Source organism: Gavia stellata, chromosome 4 (genome assembly GCF_030936135.1).
Source record: "Gavia stellata isolate bGavSte3 chromosome 4, bGavSte3.hap2, whole genome shotgun sequence".
Taxonomy (NCBI): Eukaryota; Metazoa; Chordata; class Aves; order Gaviiformes; family Gaviidae; genus Gavia; species Gavia stellata.
The window spans coordinates 38145921-38166191 of record NC_082597.1 but is presented as its reverse complement, the minus strand read 5'-3'; the positions used below and the strand labels follow the sequence as shown (position 1 = coordinate 38166191).

The 20271-nt window shown below is 44.4% G+C and overlaps 1 protein-coding gene across 1 annotated transcript in view; it reads right to left on the bottom strand.

The window, feature by feature from the left end:
• Nucleotides 1-17234, bottom strand: part of RASSF3 (Ras association domain family member 3) — a 59074-nt gene extending 41840 nt beyond the window's left edge. Inside the window, exon 1 of the mRNA XM_059816247.1 lies at nt 17060-17234. Coding sequence (XP_059672230.1) covers nt 17060-17188 — 129 coding nt within the window. The 5' untranslated portion in view covers nt 17189-17234. The remainder of the gene's footprint in view (nt 1-17059) is intronic.
• Nucleotides 17235-20271: the final 3037 nt, after the last annotated feature.

The window sequence follows — 20271 nt, the reverse complement described above, 5'->3', positions numbered from 1 at the left end:
GGCAAACACGCAATACAAGAGTACAGCAGCTTTACAAATTTCAGTCTCTCACCCACTTTCACACAATATCACTGTATGTCAACACCCAAGTTTTAAATACTGTTATACTTAGTATATACTTCATCTACTCTGGTGTGTTAACTCAAAAAAAAAAAAATAATCCTGCTTTCTGCATTTACTTTCAAACAAGTTCTCTAGAGAACAGCCAAAGCATCCTGAAGCCTGCTGGAGAAAGTCAGCTGGATTTCCAGCACAAGTCACACTCCGATAAAAGGAGCTTCAAATTCACTCTGAAACTACATCTAAACACTAACGTATATTCCCTTCATCCTGCAAAGGAAGGTTGCTAGACTTCAGTTTGGACAAACATTTTAACCACTTGTCAATTATCAGCAACCATCTTCAAATCTCCAAGAGAACAGCAGCCAAAAAGGAGGGATTTACAGTTAATAATTACCCAACACACCGGTGTTTACAAATAGTCTTGCTTAACAGATGTCTGGTAAGTGGTATTGATAAAGATAATCTCAAAAGCAGTGTATGCAGCCAGGTATTGTTTTGTGACTTCTTCAGGCACCACAGCCATGAAGGAAGGAGTCTAAAAGAACACACAAAATACTGAAGGTTGAATTAATGGTATCAGCTCAAAGCCAGTCCAGCCAGTCCTGACAGACAAAGAAAACAAAACAGGCAGTGGAGGAAAAGTTGACAACCCCCCCACCCCCCACCTTTCCTCATACATAAGCTGCTCTCATAAGCATCATTGTTTGTATAGCACAGACTCACAGTTCCTTCCAGATCAGGTCACCGTTCACCTTCAGAGCTCCCACCAACCCGCAACCTGCACTGTTGCAACATACAGCAGCATGTCCACCAGCCCTGTTGAGGTTAACTACCCACAGCACCCAGTTTCCGCACAAACCTCTGCTCCAGCTCCCAGCGGGAGCTCCCTAAGCCATCCTTCTCCTTGCTGTTCAGCTCTCTGGACTCCTCTCACCCAGGAAACAGGGCCTGGCATACTCCCTGCCCAGGTCTCCGTACTGCTAACCAGAGTGCATTGAAGACCCGAATTACAGGGCTCACAACCTCCTCCCAGCCCCAGCATCTCTTGCTCACACAGAAGCCAACCCGGGGCTCACCCCTTCTTTCCAGGTGGCTTGGTCACACAGATGCCTCATCCCCCACCGAGCTCATGGCAGAGCTCTCTGGAGAGCAGGGAGAGTGGCATTTTTCCCCAAGGCCAGGGCAGCACCCCCTGTCCCAGCCTCTCCCCGTTAATGCTGTCACGCTACACAGGTATGGGGGAAGAGCCTGTCGGGAGCAGAGGCTCAGCCGGGCAGCCACAGCCGCACAGGTAGGCTGGAGCACACGCCAGGCTCTTACCTCTGCTCACATCATCCCCTTTACTCAGGGTAGGCATTCTAATGCTTCACATAGGCACTGCACAGAGAGAAGCTTTAAGCTGGGGAAGAAGGAAGAGACAGAGGCCAAGCAATTTCCCCTGGTCTCCTTGCCCTGACCAGGAGATGCCAAGCATCCCTGGAGGGCCGGGTGCACACATGCTCTTCCGGTCCCATGACTGCTGATGGTTATTGCTCCCTTTTCCAGCTCTCAATAAAACACGGGACTTTACAATTAATTCCTAAGGGATATTACTAATTGGCAGAACCAAAATTCATAGTATGTACATCTAAATATTTATACTAATTTCTCAGTGTCCCACTACACTGCATTCATCTAAGGGCTGAGTTCAGAGACTATTACAGCAAGACTGCCTTCAAACTCCCAAAAGCTTTCAGGTCTTGGCAACGTCAGTCAGGCTTTGGTCCTTCAGCTCCTGCTGGTGCTACCCAGTCTGCTGGTAGCCGTCCATACTTGCTCCTGGTTTGTTTTAGCAAAGTACTCAAAGCAGATTCACACATCTGTAAGACAAAGATCTAAGAGAACAAGGAAGGGAGGGAACGTCTCATGTCTCATTCAATAAAAACAACCAAGGTAAAAATCTAGATCTAATCTGCCAAATAATGAGGTATCATTTTATGTAAACTTGGTACTTTTCTTACATTAATAGCACACACAGCTCTATTATTTACCATGATCCTGACTATTACTAGTGCCTTACTCATCTGAGTCCTGTCCTATTTTTCATCATTGGTCTTGTGGGGGAGAAGAAAGAAAAAAGAGTGGTGATGTTGACTTCCAGTTTGTCCAGAAGCTTATCAGGTGATGCTCTCCCTCTCTGAAATGATCAAAATAAATTATTAAACAGTCAGGAGCTCAGATGTTCCCATTTCATGATTAGCGAAAGGCAGGAGGAATGTACAGACCAGCCTTTTCTCCTACCAGTGGTCCAACGGCAGAGCAAGACCTCCTGCCGAGACGAGCTGCCTCTTCTCTTGCTGTAGCTTCTTTTTCACCTCCATTTCTCTTATGTCTTCCGTCTAGTAAAAGACACTTCCTTCCCCTCAAGCAGTGGTGGCATCCACTGCGCCTATATTTACACTTGTGAGAACAGCAGTAACTGTCATGCCATAACCAATAAAGCCCAAAATAACAAAGTAAAATCACGGCACAAAGTTGATTACTGCAATAATAACTACAGGCAGATAGTTTCAGCTGCGAAACTTTTTATGAAAATAGATACTGATGATACATTTGTCAAGCAGATTAATAAACCCCTTCCAACCTTCTCCAAAAACTGGCAAAAGCAAGGGAGCCTACTTACAGTTTTAAAAAGCAAGCAAAGGACTAAGACTTGATTTCCACTAACAGGCTCACACTTGCAGTGGAAAGTTTTTAAAACTGCTTGAGACTGAAATTAGTCAAGGCACAGGAAAGAATGCAGTTACCTTTTGGTGTGGCATAACATTTAAAATACATTTCAATATGTTTAAAATAGCGCACTCAACTTTCTTCTTTAAATGGATGAACTGGCCTGTAAAACCTGTTACAGGAACAACTAAGGGAGGATTCTAAAGGCACAGAAAATATAAAGAGCTAGAAATACACAAATGCATGTATTTTTTAAAGTCAGGAACCTGCAAGCAAATCCAAGGTTTACATTGCAATCCTATTTGCTGCACTACTTTCTGTCAGATACTAAAGCACAAACAATTTTTTCCATTCAGCAAGTTCTACCGCTTTCTCCTTGCTTATCTCCTTTCAGAAGCATTATTCATTAAAAAACCAACAAAATCATACAAAACCAAGAAGCCCAGACTTTTCCACCTTCTGCTTACTTGTAGCATCTTTATCCAGTTAAGAAACCTGTCCAAACACTCTAAGGAACGTCTTCACTGCACCATCTGCTGAGGCTCTTCCTCCCAAAGCACAGCTCCACAAAGCAAGCCAAGCCCAGATAGGGCTTCTTGAGGTCCCACCCTCCCTGTCACCACCTGCACATTCCTCCATCTGCTCCAGTGCCAGAACTGCTCCTCTTGCAACCACACAGAGATCTGGTTCAAGGAAGGCATCTGGTGAAAAACTAATTAGTTTAAACTGAAGCTGCAGTGGAACCACACCCTCTGCTCAAGCAATGGAAGCCACACTCTACAAGAGCCTTAGACCTGCAGCATCCACCCTGTAGGTAGGTGTGTGGTTGAGAAGTTACAGGCACGACCAACGGAAGTAGGACGAACTGCTCCACGATAATCCCTTTGTGTTCTACCTTGCAAGACATCGCTTGTTCCTCTTGGTTCATACGACAGATCTAGGAGACTGGAAGCCTACCTGGCTGGGCTCAGCACCCTCTACAAAATGTCCAAACATAAAAGAGTACTCTGAGTTGTATCAGGCTTGTGTTTTAAAATAAGTTACATGCTGTGAACCAACTTGTGTTTCATGTTTAGTTTACCGTGTTTTCATGAAACGTTTTGTATACATATGCTTCAACAGAAGTGGAGCATGGTGAAGTTATGAACCTGAAAGAAAATACTACCTACCCATTTACAGATAACCTGTGCAGATCAGCAATCCAATAACTGATGTGGGTAACAACTCACACCAGAGTTAGAAAAACTTCTTTATGAGCATGCAGTCATGAAACCGCACAGACACTTTGAGAAAAACAAAGAGGGAACAGAGCAAGCACTACCGAGGGAAGTATGTCCTGGTACATGTCTGGAAGAGAATGGGATCCAATTCCAGCTCAGAGTTTCAGTAGGGCATCCCCACCACATCTCAAACTTTTTCACTTGCCTTTGTTGCGAACAGTCCGATCAAAGTTTGGACTTCTCTGGAAGGGTAGTATAGAGGTTCATTTGGCAGCATATACTGAGGGGACAGGGAAGAATGAGAAAGGATCTCTGGAAGTACCTAAAAAAGCAGTTCCTTCCCACATCCAGCGAATGGCACCACGTTTCTAATGATTGCGCTTAGCACCCTGTAATGCTCATACCTACAAGATAATGAAATACCAATACTACTATTAACAACGCTGCTTCTGTAATCCTTATAATAGTAAATACTCCTCTGCTGCCTTTTGTTTCTGACATAATCATTACCAAATGTGAAACGCCTTCTGACAGATTTTTTTTTTTCCCCTGTATCTTCCAGATCTACCTCTGAAGATGAAAACATATATTACTTGTATAAGACGTTAAATCCAGACACACAGCATGGAGCTCCCATCTTGAATTCTCCACATAACATTTTGACAACTAGATAGTGCAGTAAAAGCTGTATTACATATTACAAGATTTTTCCAGCATTGGCCATAAAGGCCTAGCTGAAACCAAACTCATTTTAATATAGGACCCTCGATTAAAATTCAAGGGGAGGGGACAAAACAAACAGAAAAGCAAGGGTGGCATACTAGCTTACCAAGCTCCTTCAGGAGGTGTTTTGAGCTATAAATCACTAAAAAAGAAGTCTGCCATTAACTTTGGCTGCTACAAGAAAAACCACTAGGTTTATGACTTTTGTCTTTGCAAATACCAGGCTCTTTTCACGGAACATGTCATTTTATCATCTTATGAGGTGAACACCTACTTCACTAATGGTCTATTATCGTCACAACTCAAAGCTACATCTTTATATTCCAGTGGTAACTTCAAAAATGCCTCAGGGAGGAAATCACCAAATCTTTAAAATCAAATATGCTTTGAAGATTATTTGGGGTCTGTATTTAGGGGTGGGGAAAGATGGGCCTTTTAATTATTTTTTTAATTAAATCAGCTGTGAATTTTAAAGTTCAGAGCATTAGAAACTGCTTTGATGTTTCACTTCACATAATATGAACCTTTCAGCACAGTATAAACAATCATGATCCCCCATCTTGTGATAAGCTTCACATCATGTGAACATGTAACTGAATCAAAAGCAGCTGTCAACTTAGACAAACCCATCAACTCTATCCATAAAATAAAATAACCTGTAATATAACTCTATTAATCATTTTTGCCCATGACTGGGCAAGTGCATGCTGTAAGCGGAAGACATTTAGAAAGATACAAAAGGCATTTTGTAACTTCTGTTCTACTGGAATAATCTGTAACTTATTTAAAACCTTTGACATTCATATTAAGGCACATCTTACCACCTTGCAGTCCTGGGAGATAGTGATGGAACAACAGTTTGGATATCCAAAACACCAAAAGTCTTCCTATGACCATCATAGCAAAGGTCTTCGCTAGAAGAGTCCCTGAAGCCTCCACACGTGGGATGGCCCTTTCCAGGGTAGCATATTAAGAGAAGAAAATCAAGTCTTTCCTAGGATTCAGCTCAGCAGGTGCAACACTACCCCCAAAAGCTTCCATGCCCACTGCTGCCACTGGGGGACACGGTAAGGGCAACTGGAGAACCAAGGACACCAGGAGTGAGCCAAAACAAGAGGGTGCTGCCAATAACTTCACTGACTGAAAACACACTTCACAAGTTCATCTCAGGCACAGGTGAGCACAAAGCAGTTGTTTTTTCTGACAAAACACAGGCTTAACCTTCCAGGAACCTCACTGTTATTTGGCGATCAAAGATAAGTCAAACTGATTTGCATTACACCACCTGCTGTGTTTCAAGCCAACTTACTTTATTTTCTGACAGCTGGGCACTTCTATAGGATTATTGTTTTACAGACAATTTCATTCTTATCCAGAACTCGAGAAAGGTTTACACCAGGAATTGTTTTCCCCGTATTTTATAACAAATCTGCCATAATATCAAGGCAATCACAAATGCCCTATGGTTTAATAAACCAAAGAGGAAATCCTCATGGAATATGCTCCTCTAGCAACAGAGCCACTTTGTATTTGACATCCATTGACTTAAGCAGCATCACTGTTTTTCCTCCTCCCCTAAATACTTGGCATTTATTTGGGAAAACGTTATGTACACTGTGATCAGGTCTAAGATGTAGGAATTGTCTACACTGTGTGCTGGCTAATTGGTATCCAGCCTAATCCAGAATATAAAAATCTCACCGTACTAAGCCTGTGAGCTGTCTGCTTCATTTTACAGAATATCAAGAATTCAGACCAGGGTTACAAAAGGCTAGATTCTTGTACTCTTTGATAACACAGTCTGCTGAGTATTTTCTCAAGAAAAAAGTTGCAACTTACAGCACAGAACTAAAAATCTCATAGAAGATATTTTCTTTAGTACACTTTAATTAAAATGTGGTGGTTTTAGGTAAGTTGAATTTTATTTTACCAACATTATACTTTTTAAAAAGCAGTAAAAATACCTCCTAGGCAAGCAAGGGACCAACAAAAGTTCAGAGATGTGGATCACATGGTCAGCTGAACACTAATACCGTTTTCCAAATTCTATGAAAACAAACTTGTTCCCACAAAGGCCAAATCAGACCCCAAAGCAATACTCTGCAGCTCATATCGAGAACGTTGACAGAGGTATTTAGATTTGTCAGCGATTCTGTTACAAACCACAGCACTACAAGTCAGTCTCAGACTAAAAGAAGAAGGGAAAGTAATTTGTAGATAAAGAATAAAACAGGTTCTCACTTGGGCAGGACCTTGAAGAAAAAAGAAGGCGGGGGGGTTATTCTGTACAAGAATAATTCTTTACATACTACCAGTCATGGAGCCCAAAAAACCAAACTTAAGAAAGGCAACTCTTTATGTAAATTAATTCAACTTTAGTTTCCATGAGAATAGAAAAATGCAGTTGAAAATAACGTGATCATCTAATTCAGAGGTTTATCTGACTGATGTCCAGAAGCACTGGCTGTCTCCTCAGACTGCCATATGGACATGCACTAGTCTTTTACCACTACAATGAATTAAAAGATAAGTAAAGCAATTCAATGATATTTTAAGAGTAATTTCCCCAGGGAAATAACTAAATTATATTAGCAAATAGAAAAAGATGGTCCAGTCTTTGAACTCTACAGTGGTCCCACTCCATGAGAATACCTTATCTATCTACTGTGAATCCATCCACTTAGATCCCGAGATCCACTTACTGGCCTCTAAGAGCAGCTGAGTGGTTTTCACAACAGAAAGAGTTGATTAAGACTCCTTTCATTAGTCATCACCCCACACGGCATATTCTTTGAAGGGGAAAAAGGTGTTTCCTTAATTCAACAACTAAAGGGTCCCTGAATATCAAGTTAAATACTCCCAGGATTTAGTTTATTTTAACCTGACCTAACTCATGCAAAAACTACAGACTGTCCTTAATATTAGATTTTACATCAAAGTTAGCTCACAAAGATTTAGAAACACTTTTAAATACAGAAGACAAGATTTTAGAGTTCAAGGCTACAGTTTATGTACACGCTGTGTAAGAAAAGTAACACTGTGCTAAGTTAGGCTCCGTGAAAGCTGGGAGTATCATAACCAGAGGAAGACTTCTTTAATAAAAGATCAAGTTCTCCTTAATAAAGCAGACTTCTCTTGTGCGGATTACATGGGAGTCTGATTACTGCTCACATCAGGTTGCCTGCACAAGTGATGTTCCCCTGACTGTCTGCTATTCTTCCACTGCCAGCATCTGTATATGGGCACCCGACAGAGCAACTGCTCCAAGTATGAACTTCTGATTAAACTGTCCATTTTTGTACAGGACACAAGACATTGCTTCCTGGTGCAGAAATATGAACAGACCATTTTTTAGCCTACACTTACAGCAGGACAGATATAATACTTTTTCTTCCTGCTTTCAGCTGGAGCTCCTGAAAGACAACCAAGTCACAAATCAACTCCCCATCTCACATGAGACCTTTACTATGCCTCACATGCAACCAGGGTAATTTGCTCCAATTTGCTCTCAGCAGCAGGTAAGTGTTCTTATTTATCATCCTGCAACAGATGGAGCAAGTCTTCTACGCAGATTCCTTCCTTCTCCTCCCAGTTTTCAGGAGCACCACCCATTGAGACATTTACCCCTGTATTGTACCACAAAACAAGAACCATCGCATCAGTCTAATTTTTGTATCACAGGTACTCTGGCTGCTAGAAATGGGGAGCCTGCATGTTTGACAGGATTAAAATGAACTTTTCCCCTGCTCTTATTTCTGTTCCTTGGTCTTTAACACTTAGGTTAAACAGTCTAGCCTGATGGATCCAGAAATATTTCTGCAGAAACCCTCTCTCCCCACGGCTTTCCAAAGTTAAACACACATGCACTGTCACAAAAAAAGGGGCTGACTAGTCTTTAAGTCACCAGTCTGGACAGTTGGGGGAACAGCTCTTGCAGCTGGCTACAGCACGTACCTGCTATGCACTTTAGGCACAGCCTAGGTCACTTGCCACATGTCAAGTTTTCTATTACTTACAAGCTAACCAGAGCCACAAAAAAAAAAATTTTTTTTTACCCTTTATTTCATAAATGATAACACAAGATGCCTGTTTTTGCCTACAACACATAATTGTTGCACGCATCAATAACAACATAATAGAAAATCATAATACAGTAGTTCAAATTACATCTACTGTGAAAAAAGTGCACTGACTCATGCTGATCGCACAACAGCACTGAACCTTGAACTTACTCATTTCAGACATTAGGACAAACAATGCAGGTCAATTCTCCCATTATACAACATGCAACCACCATATTCTTAATCTTTTAAGCAGTGCCAAAGAATATGCCCATTTCTGCACACATAAGCACTACGGGTCATGCCGAAATCCCTACTGCAGTTGCTAGAGTTTATACAGCTTTACCAGATGCTTCTCAGATAAACCATGAAGATATTTTGCAATGAAATTCTTTTTGCAATCAAGCCGCTGGTGGACCAAGCAGCAAGGTGAGCAGGTTTTGTTCCTGAAGGGCAGAATTCTTCAGAAGAGAGTAACCCAGTAAAAGAAAAGTAACGCTCTAAATAGAACATCTGAACTAAATTCTTCAAAGTTTACAGGCTAGCGTGATCCTAGGCACAGCTATGTATAAGAAGTGACTGAGAGGAAGTCCTCTACAATAGAGGTTATTAGTCATCACTAAAAGCATTAAGCTACTTTTGTAGTACTAACAAATTTGATCTATCCCAAACTTTTCTTCAGGAGGGACAAGCCAAATCATGGGATCCCCTGCTTCAGTGGAAATAAGATTAAGCATTTAATTATTTAGCAAACTGTCATCTTCAGTCAGGTCAGAACTTGATCTTCAGTTTTTATTACTAATCAGGCTTTAGAGAGACCATACTGATTGTGTATTGCAAACACAAGATACAAGGGCTGTGCACTATGAGGAAGAGTACAGCATGGTTAGACTGTGCATCCATGCACTTGATCACACCTCAGATCAATTAGAAGACAGAACACAAGACAAGCAGTCCTAATTATGGACAACAGGGATAACTACAAAAGATTACAGACAACTATCTTTGTAATTTGCCCCTACTCTATTATTGTATATAATTTCTAAAAGAAAACACACTTGCAAACAGTATTTTCCACAATTACTTAGTGGGTAAAGAGCGAGACGGATAAGCTGACAACTAGCACCCCAAGTACTCCTACATACCCAACACTAACACTTGATGCTTCCTCTGAGGCAGATGAACCACTGCTGCTTTTACTATTATTTTCAGCACAGCGTAGATTCCTCCGTATACAGGAACACAAATTCCTCTCCAGTACACACACAGATGAGTAACTAGAAAATTATCTTAATTGCTACATAAATCACATGTGGCTACTTAGCATAGCCAAATACATGTCTGCATAGGAAGCACTCTCCTCAAAACTGTCTGCAGTATTTCATGAACCTCTCAAAAGAGCAAGTACACCAAAAAATAAAACAAAAGCTGCAATTACTCATCCCAAGTCAATTCATACCTGTCTACAGAAATGTGCGGGCTTTGTTACAGGTGCCTAACCTTATATGAAACCTTGACAATAGTGTAGTCAGGTAAACGCTGTACTGAAACTGGAGGGGATGACAGCACACTGTACTACCTTCAGTCACATCAGGGTGTGCCCCCAAAGCCTGTGGGACTTACTGGTTTTAAGACCTTTCCTGAATGTTGGCGTCAAAAGGTACAAATTTTTCTGTGTGTGTATATATATAGATAAAAATTATAAACATACACACATATGTAACCCCCCTATTATTTCTGTCTGGGAGGAAAGCACTGTACATATTGAACAGCCTGGCTTGGCACGCAGCCTGCAGAAGTCCCCAGGGCCTTAGCTGCCTGCCCGTGAGGGGAGCGAAACGATGGAGACCTGTCACTCTCACTTCTCTCTTCCTGACGTTTACGTTGCTTGGCTTGGCTCACACGTATACTGTCACAGGCAAACGCTGCATTACAGATCTACCACTTCATCTAAAATCCTCTGTTAATCGGTTTACTTGCAACTGTTAATCCAACTCTGGTGCCGCTGGCTTTTTACCCAAGGGACGAACTGCAGTATCTGTTTTTACTTCAGCTTTTCTTCGTATTTTTGCTCTTGCAGTGGCTTAATATTTACCAGCAAGAACCTCGTCCAAAATAGTTATTCTGGTATTGTTCTTACACACAGGTCTACACCTGAAGTAAGAGATCAAGAAAAGGGGGTACTAAATTCTCTTCTTCCTTCAATAGCTGTTGTTGGGGGTTGTTTTTTTCAAATCCCCTTCCTGTACTCAGATGATCCTGAGCTCACTTGCTCTACAGAGTGTTTTCCTGAATTCAGAGTCCTCAACTGAAACAAAACTCCTTGTGTCTGCATGTCTATTCATGAGTCTAAAAAAGCCTAAGTCTAAACATTTTGGACCATAAAGCTATAGGTGCCCAATACTTTCGACCTCAACGGAAGTCCAGAGGTCCAGCAGTTCTACTCTTTTGCCTTTGTATTTAGACAAAGCCACAGGATTATCCCAACTCAGTTACTTTATTACTTAAACCGCAAAACATCCATATATACTAGGTACTCCAGATCTTACCAGCGAGAAGCCTAGCTACTGTACTCCAAAACTCAGACAGGTGAATCAAAGTCTTTTTTTCCAAATAAATGGACCAAAAAAAAAAATTCAAAAATCCAGTGTTTATCTGGTGATATTCAAATGAATATCAATAACAAAGCCAGTAACACATTGCTGGTGCTCTAAAAGTTTATACTAACAGAGAAGCAACTGCCTGAGATGCACCCAATATAGTATTCATATAGTAGACTAAAGAAAAAAGTGGAACAGTAAGAGTTAGTCACCTAGTCTGAGTACTACTTGCCACTGTTGCTGCACTCATGACACTTAAAATTGCTGAATGTAACAACACTCATTAGATGCTTTAGTGACTTGAACTCTTCTTGGGACAGTACATTAATCCATCCCTCCTAAACTTGTTTTTTAATTTTTTATATATTAGTAGTTACTATTTCATATAGTTAAGTCCCCGAAGTTTAAATTGATGATTCTAAGAACCAACTGCGATGATAAACCAGTGCAATCAGCATCCTCTGCACAGAGCATAAATCTCATCTCACCTCCAGAGGCTGCCAGACATGGGGACTCGGAGTTCACCCCAAAACAGCCACCACGCTCTTCCAAGCTACTGATGCACACAGGCCACATCAGGTGCTCCGAGAGAAAAGCAAGGCAGAAACACAAAATAACGACTGCTAGTTTACTCTGCCAGTGATGTGGGCTTAAAATAGACACAATCTCTACCCCACTCATTCCTTCAACTCTTAACTTTAAAGTATTTTAGCTGTGACAATGTTTATCCTATAATACTCACTGACTGCCAAATGGGTTAAAAAAAAAAAAAAGAAGAATGAAACACTACGGGATATTTTTAGTTGTGTTTTTTTTTTTAAATAAGTTTCATGACTACACGTCAAACACAAACCTAAACTTTTTGGCTCCAAAGCAAGCCTATAATTAGAAACCTCATTTGTCCTGCTAGTCAGGAGAGCCATTTTCCCTGGGGAATGTTACTGAAAGGAAACCCAGGAAGAGTTCTAATGGCCAAACAACGTGAAACATTAATAACGGACACTGGGAACATAAAGCCATCCTAACTAGGCTCAAGCAGTTACAAATTGCATTTTACCCCTAAAAACTGTTTTCTTCCCAAATAAATCGCTTTTTTTGTCTCTCTTCCTCTCAATGAAATGCCTCGAGCCACTGTGCAAATTCACATGGAACAGACCTAAAAAAGGGCTTCTGCACCCAGAAGTTTGTCTACTTTTTCACAGTTGTACCAGGTCACCTACTATAAAAAAAAAAAAAAATAAAATCACTACACCTTTCCCTGCAAAGCTCCTCTTCCCACAGCAGAGTGAGAGATGGCTGGTTACCTTGCCAGGACTAGTTAGGGATGAGACTTTCACCCTCTGCCTTTTGCCTCCCCTCTTCATACCTCCTCTGCACTTCTATATCCGCTTTCCATTTCCAGCTTTTTTATGAATTTCCTCTCCCACCCTCATTACCACACCTGGCAATTCCACTGACACGCAGAAAAGGCGGCAACAAAAACAATGTCATGGCAGGGGGCACCAGGTGCGGGGGAAGGAACTAAGACAGTGGGGTCTGGAAGCTGTGAAGACCGAGACCAGTAAGGGGGAAGAGAGAGAGAGAAATCAGACTTCAGACAGGGAAGGACTGGTGTTGACAGTGAGACAACGAGCATGTTCTCAGGTGCAGGAGGAAAGGGTACATTTCTGGAAACTGCCAACAGAAGCAACTGCATTTTTCTTGCAAGCACTTTTGAAGAGCCCCATACCAAATGGTAAAAAAACAGAGCATAAACACACAGTTGCTTTTTCCTTTAAAGAGAAGAGCACTATTCAAGTGCCAACCTTCATCTCTCCAAGCTATTTTACATTAGACTTCAAGCAGAGCTCTCGTATTTTGCATGCAAGCTATTCATGATCTGATCCTGAATACAAGCTGCAGCATTTGCCCTCTTCTAGCAGCTGGGATCCATGATCTTCACAGCACCACCAGCTTCTGAAGCAGTGTTTCCCGAAACACAGTGGTGTCCTCTCTCACAGACCCCTCACGTTTAAGGGCAGTTACAGAGAGAGGGGTATCTCATGTTTCTAACCGTTATAGCTACAGAGACAAGGGACGCTGAAACGCAGAGCAGGCAAAACTAAGCACAGAGACGTCCCCAAGTGCTTGCAGTGACCTCATGGAAGACAGGAGCTTAGCAAGGCTGGGAACTAACCCACACACCAACCACAATGCTTAAAAAGCCACTGTCCATCAAGCCACCTGGAAAGGAGAAGTGTCACGAGGATTTACATCAACCCCATTCAAAATGAGAGAATACGGAAAAGTGGCACAGGGTAGGGAAGCACAGAAAACATACGCAGGAGGATGTGTATCCCTCCAACATATGGTAGGGCTTGCAGGAACAGGCATGACTGTTTTCACTTTCCCTGAAAGGATGGGGGCAGGCAGGAGGAAAGAGGGAGAGAAAGGGGTCAGCTTTCAAAAGTTTGCAAAACGTCTTTTGGTATTTTCTCTACAGGGGATGGACAATTTCCAAAGGCTTGATCGTACAGAAGCACGGGCCTGATCTTGCAAAAGCCTAGGCACATGGATAACTTTACCTCACATGAGCAGTCACACTGGCAGGACAAAAATATTTACAGTTCCTCCTTTTTCATTTATTAAATGAGTCATTGCAAACATGAAACGGGGCCCCACTGAGCTTAATCTAGCCTCTGATACTCAAAATTTACAACAGTTACAGAAGATAAGAAACCTTAAATGAAGCTAAACTTCCATGAACAACACCACAGCATAAGGCAGCCTGCATTTTACACACGTTGCCCTCAGATTAAAGTATTGCTTGCTTAAGAAATTGCTTTGGGGACACTGGATGGCCCCAAAACACCATGCCACCCGTCATACGCTGTAATGGTTTTCATGCTTCAGTTCTTCAGAAGTGGTAGAGAGCAAGGAAGAGAAAAACCTTTAACCACACTACAGAAGATGAGCCGTCTGAGGCAAAGCCCAAAAGGTACTATCACAAGAGTTTTACACCGGAATTGGTATCAATCCGTTAATCCTGTTTTAGCTGCAGAAACTGAGGTACGTAAGTAAGCCCACCCCTACCCCATTAAATGGAAGACAAAAATTCACCCAGCTACTTGATTTCCTTTTTTCCTTCTTTTCTTTGGAAATCCATACAAAACAAGTCCAAATGCTACTACTGAGTTTTTCTGCAGGCACAGCTGCAAGCCAAATGCTCTAACCCATTTCTTCCCCGCAAGAAAGAGGGCAGAGGGAGCTAAGACAGAGGGATAAAAGTAATTGCCAGCACTTAAGTCTTCTACAAGAAAAAAAAAAACCCCACACTGCAAAACTTAATATCTGTATAGTTGAAAAAGACACAGAAACAATAACTAACAGCTCCCTTCTTTTCTCTTCGCTCAAGGGGACATAGTATGCATTTTTTTGACTAAACCTCAAATACAAACCAAAAGCAACGTCCTCATCCGCACAAAGAGGCTTATTATAATTGTTATTGCTGGAAGGGGAACTTACTCTTACTGGCCACATGACTGTTGAAATCTACATTCAGCATTGTTTGGGGATTATTTTTTTTTTTCTTTCCTCTATAACTCAGCAGCTCAGAGCAACTGGTAATAACTTTCTGACTAGAAACATTTAGCTGAGCATTTCTGGTGCTGCAAAGTCAGCAATACAGATGACTTTGTTCCAGGCTACTCAATACATACTTAAACATGTGCCCTGCAGCACCTCACTGCAGTATTCTTTTGGGAAACATTACTAGAGCACAATACCAAATGTTAGGGTTTTTTCCTCATCTCCCCCTTGCTTGGAAATGTTAATACAGCGATTTACGTGTTTGCACAAGTTACTACTTACGCAACTAGTATTTAGTATGACAACTCATACAACAGCATTATAAAGACACATATATGTTTTTAGGATCTGAATCAAGACCTGGGCCTTCTCACATCTCATGACACAGCAGCTACACACAGCCTGACAGCAGCTAGGCATCTGTTTGCACAGTACCGTCATACCGTGGTCCTCCCCTGTAACGGCCAGGTGGCAGCCAACGCCGGCCAAATAGGTTAGCAGATGGAAGTTCAAGAACACTCAGCAGGACTAGCCAACTTCCACAGAGTCCCTCAGGTTAGTGGGAGGCTGAAACTCAAGAAGGATGAGAAAAACATGACCCCCTGAGGAGAGGCGCATCAAGAAGCATCCTGAGGAAGCAGCCATGACCTGATAAAAAGCTGGTCCCAGCTTATTTGCACAAGGTGCCCAAGCTGAGGTGTAGGGAGAGGGTGCGCCCAGGCTCCCTGCCAAACTTTGCAAAGGAAGCTAAAGCTCAATTCTTGAGCTCTGTGCACTTCCTTGAACGGGAGCAGGAGTTTCCTGAGGGGCAGTTAGAGGGCTTAAGTTTTAAGCAAATCATAAATGGGGCATAACAGATGGAGAACCTCGGAGAAACAGAAACAAGGGTTGGCTTTCTGCCGCACAACGCAGCCTAGATGAACGGCTGTGGGCAACAAATGATGGGTCTTGACAAGCCCCGTGGGTGGACCAGAGGGCACCCCAGGTATCCTGGCTTTGACAAGCAAGTTTATAACCAGGTCTCCACAGCAGCAGTAATACCAACACCAAAGTGCAGTGGGGAATAAACACCAAGAGTTTTTACAAAGAAACAGATGCTCAACAGAGAGAAGCCGCAGCTGCTGGTAGGAGCAGGGGAAGAAGAGCTAGGATAAACAAAACAGGCTTACTAGCTTTTAATTCCCAAAGATACAAACCACCTCTAGAAAGAGGTCCTGCACTTTGAGAAGAGAAAAATGAGAGGGGGGTGGACTGCTTAGCTAAAGAAACATGATGTTTACCCTATATGGTTTAACGATGGCTCTGGTTCGGACAAGGACTGTTCCATTTTGTATCCCTGATGCGAGTTTTACTCCTAGAAGAGAGGGGCTAGTTTTGTTGCGGCAAGGCTTCCTCAGCACACCAACACTTCTCACGCTGCATGCAGCCCTGTAGGTCCTCCACTGGAATTTCAACGCTGACCACAAAAGGGGTTGGTTTGGGTTTTTTGCTTTGCTTTTAATTAGTTCTTCACTTCAAAGCCCACTTGCAGTTGATATCCTGAGCTTGAATGCTTAAACCAAGACACTTAAACACTTCTGAGGGCCTTTCTCTGCCAACAAAACAGCTGAAGAGGCTGTCATTCATCTCGAAACGAGCTCTGAGAGGAGTGAAGAGGCAGACCCTGCCGTACCCCAGCGGAGAGCTGCCAGCAGGGCCGACAGCAGGGCTGATAGCACGGTTACTCACCGCAGAAACATGTGATTTCTGATCACATCCCCTGCCCGCCGGACTCTGGCGGGGGTCAGACTTGCCGTCTGGCCACCCCGGGCCGGCTTCCGAGCGGGGCACCCCGGCGGGCTCCCGGAGCTGGCGGGGGTCCCTCCAGAGAGCCCCTCGGCCCGCGCTGGAGCCCCGCGCAGGAGCCCCGCTGGAAGCCCGGGGAGGGAAGCCCTTCCCCGCCGCCTCCCCGCTCCGTCCCGCGGCCCGGGCGGCTTCCGCGGGTCCTTCCCCATGGGGGAGGGGGCGGCGGACACGTGGAGGCCGAGGCCGGAGGGAGGCGGCCCGGCCCGGCCCGAGCCGGCGGCAGCAGCGCCGCGGGGCGAGGCCGCCCCTCAGCCCGGCGCGCGGCACTTACTTGCGGGGCAGCCCGGGTCTTGCCCGGCGGCCTCCTGAAGAAGGAGGTGCGGGCGGTGAAGAAGAACTCCTCGGACTCCTCCTCCTCCAGGCTGCTGTAGCCGCTGCTCATGCTGCTGGTCCAGGTCATCGGCGGCGGCTGCTGGTGCTGCTGGGGCCGGGCGGCGGAGAGCGCCGTCCCGGCCGCCGCATGGGGCCCCGCCGCTGCCGCTCCTCTCCCAGCGCCGCCGGGCCCGGGGCGCAGGAGGAGGAGGAGCTGCTGCTCTGGCGGCTCCGCTCCCGCCCTCCGCTCCCTTCCTGCCGCACAACTTTCCGCGGGCAGCGCCGCTCCGAGCCCCGCCAGGCGGCGACGCCCCCGCCCGCCCCGCGGGACGCCCGCCCCGGGCAGCAGGTGAGGGGGCGGGGGCCGACCGCTTCCCGCCCCCCGGGCCCCGAAACACCGCCCGAGCGTCCGCGGGGAGGGGTCCCGCCGGCACGGCGAGCCCAGCGGCCGAGTGCCGGGGCCCGGCCGCCGCGGGGCGGCGAGGGGGAGGCGGAGGATCAAAGCACGGGCGTGGGCTGGAGTTACGGACCCTCCTCCCGGCCTCCGCGCCCATACCTCAGCACCCCCTCATTAGTTACAAGCAACGAGGCCGTCGAGGGGGCCCTTGCGAAAGACAGACGTTCCCAGACTTTTCCCTCATAATTACCTGATTTCACTCCCCTATGCGCCTGTAGGAACGAAGCTATTAAAAAGTAACCGAAGGCAAAATCCTTGCAAGCCTTTCCTGCTCTGTTCTTCCAGTAATCTCTGAATTTAAGCCTTGCAACTGGTAGCAGACCCAACCGTGCTGAGCAGTAACAACCCTGAACTCCTGCAGCTGCGGTGGGTGGCTGGCCCTGGCCTCTCCTCCCTGATCGGGCCCGCGGACTAGTAAGTCAATGGAATTCATTGCCCCAGGATGTCAGGAGGAGCGAGGCTTGTGAAGACTCAGCAGAGATTAGATATACGTACAGATAGCGAGAATATCCAGAGCTGCAACTGGGAAACATCTTTAAAAGCACAAAAGTTCTGATAAGACGCAGGGCGTACATCAAACTCATTATTAAGGGGGGAAATGACAGACAATGCCTGAAGGCCAAGTCACTCCGTAATTACCTGCTTCTGAGTTTCTCAAGTCTTCCCTTAATTTATCTAGGGCTGGTCACTGTCACAGACAGGATACTGGGTTTAAGGTACAGCTTCCTAAGGCTACGCAGCTGCCCGAAAAAGCAGACTTGCCTTTCCTGCACGCTCTCAGCTCGGCGTTCCTGCTGTCCCCCCTGTGCCACGGCAGCGGTCCCGCACGGGGAAGTGAGTCACATCAGCCGCTCGCCGCTGGAGCAAACCCCGGGAGACGGGGCTGTGGGGATCAGGAAGGAGTGAAGGCTGCACCTTTCAGCAACAGCACAGCTTTAGATTTGAAGCTGCATGTTTACCAAGCCGCAGTCTAAGCCAATATATCAGTTCCCGTGGTCTCAGTACTCTGCCACAGATGTATCTGGGATGCCATTAGCTGACATATCCTTCCCCTCTTCCCCATCCCCATCTCACTGGCCCCTCACAAACTCCTCATCTGCTACGTGCAGCCGTTCCTATCCCCCCACCCAAGTGGGGACTGGGTCTGTTTCTGCCAATTAGGTGCTCTTTCCACACCGGTATGCCGTACATATTGATAAAAGTCACAACTCACACTGAGAACTAAAACCAGCTAATCCGTTCGGGAGGTGTTAAACCCTTGCTTTCCCATCACCTCTGATTCTCTCAGATTTTTGTATGGAGTTTTGGCATCCGGCAGATTAGAAGCTTGCATAGCTTTTAAAAACAATTGAGTCTCACAGCATAGATGCGAATGTGTCAGATCTTGAGCCTTCTTGTCAGCACTGTAAAGCCCCATGATATTCAAGATAGCTTTAAGTTGAATGCCAGGTTACTAGAACGCAACTAAAACATATTAAAATGCTTGCTTTAGACAAATCAGCTTTGTGTTACCTGGCTCACCAAGACCAGCCCCATGCCAAAAGGAAGACCCACCAGGGATCTGCTGGACTTGCCTCTGAACGTGTCCAAGACCCAGCAACCTCAGTTTACAAAGCTTTTGGATATAACGCCCCTGACCATGATCATGATTAAGGTGAAGGTTTTTAAGTGACTCAGGTGTGCCACAAAAAGGGATTTGCATTTTCAAACTACAAAGGTGTTTTTAAATGTAAGCTGCTGGCGCACTTGACAGATTCCCCAACAACAAAAGCAACTGTGTGCATAGCTTCTTTGCTTGGCCGCAGCCCCAAACCTGATAGTGTGTGGGTGGAACATCGAGCTGGCAAAGAGGATCATTTAGACAATAAACTGCTGCAAGGGAGCTCAAGTCCATCTGTGCAAGATCAGTTGCAAGTCCTGGGCTCGAGTTTGTATGTTCTCTGGCAGCAAGGCATGGCATTCACCTTGTCTGTCAAGCATGACTTATATTGATACCACCAAAAGATTTACAGTATCATTTTCTCCTCCTGCAACAAAGAATGATGGAGAAAATACGTCTAAGTTCTTTGTGATGTATCTTCCGATATGAGTTCACTCCTCAACTATAGCTCTTTTTTTACGCCTACTAATTTTGACAGTGATTTTTTCTTGGATTTTTAATTTTTAATTTGACAGTGATTTTTTACTTTAATTTTTTTCAGATGTGACACTGAATCGAACAATTCACATGAAGGTACAAACAGACGTGATGCCTTTTAATTTTGATCTGCTTGGCGCTTGCAAATAACATACCCAAATCCTATCAAGTGTTTTGCAAGGCTGATACTTAAAGGTGAATCAGTACCCCTGTGGATTTCACTGTTCCCAGGCTACTCTCTGTTCATATTTTTAAGGTCTCTGTCCCCAGACAAGTACTTTTCCATCTTCTCAAATTGACTTCTTGATCTTACCTAGGTAAGACTCATCCAAGACTCTTTGTTAGATGCTGCACTGAAATCCCTACACGACCAGCCTTGCCTTATTTTTGGTTCACTCTGACAGGCCTCTTAAATAGTCAACAACAAAAAAAAAAAAAAACCCAAACCACTGCATAATGAGAACAAACACAGCCATGTCTCAAGGTAAAGTTAGTAATAAACTTTCTGAAAGCATACTTGTTCTTAAGTAGAATTACTGAAGCATTAGGTTAAAATAATGAAGTTAAAAGCCAAGGA